This window comes from Dryas octopetala, chromosome 2 (assembly GCF_963921425.1).
Source record: "Dryas octopetala chromosome 2, drDryOcto1.1, whole genome shotgun sequence".
NCBI classification, from domain to species: domain Eukaryota; kingdom Viridiplantae; phylum Streptophyta; class Magnoliopsida; order Rosales; family Rosaceae; genus Dryas; species Dryas octopetala.
The window spans coordinates 29,749,367-29,754,980 of record NC_141367.1 but is presented as its reverse complement, the minus strand read 5'-3'; the positions used below and the strand labels follow the sequence as shown (position 1 = coordinate 29,754,980).

Genomic DNA, 5,614 nt, shown 5'->3' with positions numbered 1-5,614 from the left:
CTGAAAAATATTAAAGTGATAGTTGTAACTCGTGTATAGTATAACCACCTAATATTATAACTCAAAATATTAAGTTTATTTATAATAAAAATATGTGTTAATATATGAATAAATGTTGTACTATATACATAATTACATATGACTGTCTCACCGAAAAATCTCTCTTTTTATCTTTATATGTATAGTCAGCCGAAACTGATTGACGTTTGTGAGAACAAAATACTCCACTGCACAAAGCCGGCCCTATTGCATGCCTATTGGTTTTGCATACGTGTTGATTTTTATGTCTCTCATTTTCTATGCCACAATGTTTTTATCATAAAAAGATAAGAAAGATACTAAACAAAAATAGATAGCGGCCTCATCCTCTCACGAAAATGAAGGGTCGCAGGCCATATTTTGATGATTAATTAGTGTCTTTATATGACCTTATTAAAATAATGGTGAATGAGTGCACATCTATTTGTCAAATTTGTGTTGCTTTGCAAATCCATCGATTTTTCAACCCTTGATTAATATTACAGGCATCTATATTTATATATATTTGACTTGTACAAATTGAATCTTATGAATGCGTCAAAACAAGATGTTGAAAACCCGAAAACAATCAAACATGATGAGGAGAAATGTAGACCCTTATGGCCATATAGCCACGACTAAAACTTAATATATTAACCGATTAACGTATATATTTAATATTTCCATCTCAATAATTATGAGTAAAATTGTATTGATTCATTTAATATCATAGACAGTGAGAGGGCTGACACGTACTGTGTTGTGTTGTAGTGTTGTCAAGAAAAAATGCAAAGCTGACGTTGGAAAGAATAAAGAAACAAGATTAATGTAAATGAATGAAATAAATAAAGAAAGAAATAAAAGCATGCAGCTGACAGGATCTGTGAGGGCGTGCTACTTCACAGAAGGTGTCAATTATCAAAAGATGTACGTGGTCTGATCGATGATCAGAGACTGAGACTGAGACTGTAATGTGAGCAAACCCATCCTCTTGTCACGTTCGCCATCCTCCTGCCCTAAAATCCCTGATCAGAATCATCACATCCCTTTTTTATTCTATCAAACCCATAAATATGAATTCGCCTGTGAATTAGAGGTGAGTCGGTGTCGATAACCAAATCGAATGACCCTTATCAAAGGTAGTGAAAAGGCACAAAATAGATTGTTGCCGAACCAATTTCGAGCAATTACTGACTTTTTAGGTTCGGTTGGTTGAGCTCGGTCGGGAGTTAGAGACAAATCGGTTCGACTTTTTGATATTTTGCAAGGGGTAGTTTCCAATCCTAAGTACGACAGTACGATTAGGTAAGGCTGCCGATACCAAAAAAAACATACAGCACGACCGAACCGATTGATTTGGCGTCGGTCGGAATTGGTAATTCGGCACAAAATGCCAACCCTAATATGAATTACGAAATTGTTCTTCAATAAACATGAATATATTGATTTCTACTGAAATTTTAGTACATTTGTACTGTTTTTTAGTTTAATATCTCATATAATTTAGGATGCAGTTGAAATGTATAGTATATAAGCTTTGGATAATTTTTTTTACAAGTCGATTTTCAAAAATAAATTGTTAAGTCTATAAAGCTTTAATATGTCTTCCACACAGCTGATATGAATCCACTATTGTAGTACTTGGACACGCAGTGTTGATGGAAATTTTAATTTCTCATCTAGGATTCTTCTCGTATGTTGGTGAAGAAATTAGACCATTCCATCTATTATTAATTTAACATAGACGTAGAGACTCCGGTTATATACTTTTAATCGGCTCCTTCACCTGTAAATTGTAATTGATCTTCAGCAAAATATGTGAATAATTAGAAATTTAGAACGACATTTGTTTTCATGACTTTATACCAATAAGTCTAAAATTTTAATCATCCTTTTGTGAATAAAAAATAGAAAAATATCGTTCATGAACTAAACAGAACTTGGTGAAGTAGACCTTGCACTCCAAATATTAAAAATTCCTAAATTTTATAAATATCTTCTATACTAAAATACTATGTTATTCGATAACAATTCTGTGTACTAAGAACGGCCGTATGATATTAGTCCTCTTGGCCGGTATGGTGAGGAACTGAGGATCCACACTCCACAGGCACCAAACTCCTCGTGAAGGGTGAAAACCACGACATAAATAACGTACTGAGAGTCAGATGGATGACCCCCTGCATCATGTGATTACTTTTAAGATCCACCAATGCAACACATGGGACCCACTTCGGCCAATGCATCAGTCTTTCTAGATCCCCAATATCGATGAATTAATTAATTAATAGCACTATAGCAGTCCGAAATAATTTATGACGGAAATGTATATGGCCACGTGGAAACGTACGTACGTGGTGGAAGCAAAGCGCCAGACGGCAGCTTATCGAGGGAGCTAGCGGCTACGATTTAGCTGACAAGACAACAGGAGGCTTTGAATTTTAAAACCAGCGGCTGGCCGACGTTAAACTTGGACTGGACGTTAATCAATGACGGCATCTGCCTTCTGCCACGTGATTCATTGATATCTTCTTGTCGTTGCTTCTGAAAATGGAGTCGGCGCGCCGTTTCAGACCGGCTACCAACAATGCATGTGTGGAACGTAGTGGAAGGAACACGTGTGGGTCCCACGCGAGAAGCATGAGAGCATATACGAGGGACGGACGTGGACAACGTTTGGGTGTCCGGTGTCCCGTGTCCGACAATGGGAAAGAGCAGTCGTAGATAGACTATAAAGAGGGAAAAGACCAAAAAGTGGATCAGGTTGTCCCCCACCCCACCGCATATTTTCCATTCTTTTTACCAATGTTCAAAATCTACCATTGTAAAAGGACAGCATGAATTATAACGCATATGTATACTTAAAACCTGATTTATTCATTCTTTTGGGTCAGAAGAATAGAGAAGTCGTTTCATAAAACCTGACTTATTAATTAGTTTTTTATTTTTTAATTTGGAATTAGTTCTTTGTTCAGTTTTTTTTTTTTTACAAATTTCATGCTTAATGATACAAGTCTCAATTTTTTATGAAAAATGAAAATGTACTTTTTTAAAACTATTCTTTTATATGAGAGTGCAAGTAATTATCTTTAGAGAGCAAATAACAATTCTCTTTTTTATTTATATTTAATTTTTTTAAAAAAATAAATGATTTTAAAGTTTTCAACAGCCCTAAATAATAAATAAATCCTTTAAAAAAGTTGCAATGACAAAAAGGTAAACTTTCTTACAGATAAACCCATGTCATAACATGATTGAACTTTTACAGTGTTGAGTGCGCGATATTTTTTTTTTTACTAAGTAAATTGCTATTGTTGAACAGTGACAATGATTACCAATGTCAAATAGTCGCAATTAATAATAATCACTTTTATGTTATAACGCGGGTGAATATGACTTCATAAACTTTAATTTTTTGTTTTTTGTTAGTTTTATTAGTTTCTGACATATTTATTTGATAAATTATATAAGATATATCTATATATATCTTTTTATGCAATTTCAAATACTCACTATTGCACAGTGACAATTATCGATCACTAGATAAATAGTACCAAACACTCGACTTATTAAAGTGGACAAGCTTGTAATCATATTTTTACAAGTGAGCCATTCTATCATGGGATTTTCTATTTCAAACTTTACAAAAAATAATTGTCATATTTAATAATGTTCCTTGAAAATACACCGGTTACGCTAATTCATTTCCTTGAGTGCCTATCATGGTCATCACCCACACCATCAACCACCCAATCAATAAAGGAATCCAGAATGCGTAATCAACAATTACCTACAACTTTCTTCTCCTCCCACACCACATCAATATCAATCTATTTTGAAAAAGTCAGTCTCACCGCCCCAAATCCTCCTTCATCAAGCCCAGCCCAACCCACTTTACCAAAAAGGCCCTCACACCCGCCAAAATTTCAACCTCCCACCACTAAACAAACACAAATAGAACCAACCTTTCAGACCCAAAAAAAAAGAACCAACCATGTTTCAGAGTGTTGGACTTTTTACTCAGCCGAGCCGAGCCAAGAAAAAGAGAGGAAGTTGAAATATAAGAAATGAAAATAACGTGAATGACTAGGGCGAGTGGACTCCCACAACTGACCGGACTCCAACTCGGAATTCATTCCAATTTAATCGAATACAAATCAGGAAACCAAAATACGAAAATAGAAGCAAATAAATCAAAAAGGTCAAAAGAAAAAGAAGAAAGGCAAGGCGTCCGTGATGGCCTAAGTATTCGATCCCACGCGCCTGCCTGCGTCACATCATCACCCACACTTTCTCTCGATCTCTCTCTACTTTCTCTCTCTACATTGTCCCCCTATAAAATGCTTCTTCTGTCTTCGCTTTGCCACCACCGCAACTACTTTCACGTTCATCTCAAAAACATATTCTCTCTCTCTCTAATTGCGGTTTGGTATTTTTAATTATCTTATTATGGAGGTCCAGAATGTTAAGAAACGGGTCCGGGACTACTCGGACGACTCGGAGCATGACTCAGCCGAGGTTAAGCGACTTAGAGAAGACCTTCTGGGTTTCCTCGACGATTCCGATCCTGATCCCACAACTCAGGACCTGGACTCCGTCATGAAAAGCTTCGAGGAAGAGATAGCAGCTACTACTTCTTGTTCAGCATCTCCCCGTCCGGCGGAGGAGCCGGTGGTGGTTCCGGTGCCGGTGGTTGATCTGACGTCAGATTCCGCTGAGTCTAATCCGGACCTGGGATACCTTCTAGAAGCTTCAGACGATGAGCTGGGTCTGCCTCCGTCGGAGAACTTTACCGGGGAGATGGTAAAAGACAAAGAGACTGAGTTGGTTCGAGTTTCTTCTGACTCGTCTGGTATCGGCGAGTTTTGGCGGCTTGATGAAAACGTTCCGAGTTGCGACTCGTTCGAGTTAGGAACCCGAGATAATAGTAACTTTAATGATAATAATGGTGAGTACGTGGCGTTTGATGGACTGTTCGATAATTCCGATGTGTATTTTGATTCGTCCGATTTCACTGATTTTTCGTGGCGGTTCGAGACCCTGCCGGCGCAGTAGGACGAATCGAAACGTTTACCGTGGGAATGAATATGATCTGCACCCATTTGTAAATTTGTTATTTTTTTTAAAGAAATGATAAAAAAGAAACAGTATGACTAAAACTAAACTTTGTTTATACGAATGATACGTTATAACTTAAAACTGGGACAATTTAAAATTGGAAGAATTTTTTTAATTTAACCGATTTATCATGGTTATAAACTTATAGTGTAATTAATTTAACATGTGAAAATATTATTAAATAATATATTTATATTAATAATATTATCTTATATCATTATACCGAACAATCTCCAAAACTGACTCTCTTTCCCCGGGAGAATTAGTTCACTTTTTTGATAGGGTCATTTATTGATAAGAAAAAAAAAAGGGAGAATTGGTTCACTTTTTTGATGGGTCATTTATTGATAATGAACCTCTCAAGGGAATCTATTCTTACTAAAGCAGTAGGGAAAATTGATTTGGATAATTTTAATCAAATCCAAAGTATTGGGAAAATATGAAGGAATCCATGCAAAATATGTTTTGCAAGCTACCT

The 5,614-nt window shown here is 36.2% G+C and overlaps 1 protein-coding gene across 1 annotated transcript; it reads left to right on the top strand.

Moving 5' to 3' along the window:
• The first annotated feature begins 4,381 nt into the window (after window positions 1-4,381).
• LOC147295435 (uncharacterized) lies at window positions 4,382-5,182 on the top strand. The gene has a single exon (XM_086231329.1). The coding sequence runs from the start codon at window positions 4,468-4,470 to the stop codon at window positions 5,071-5,073; it is 606 nt and encodes a 201-aa protein (XP_086087455.1). The 5' UTR covers window positions 4,382-4,467; the 3' UTR covers window positions 5,074-5,182.
• The last annotated feature ends 432 nt before the right edge of the window (window positions 5,183-5,614 follow it).

Coding starts and splice junctions, on each gene's coding strand:
- LOC147295435 (XM_086231329.1), top strand. CDS start 4,468: ATGGAGGTCCAGAATGTTAAGAAACGGGTCCGGGACTACTCGGACGAC.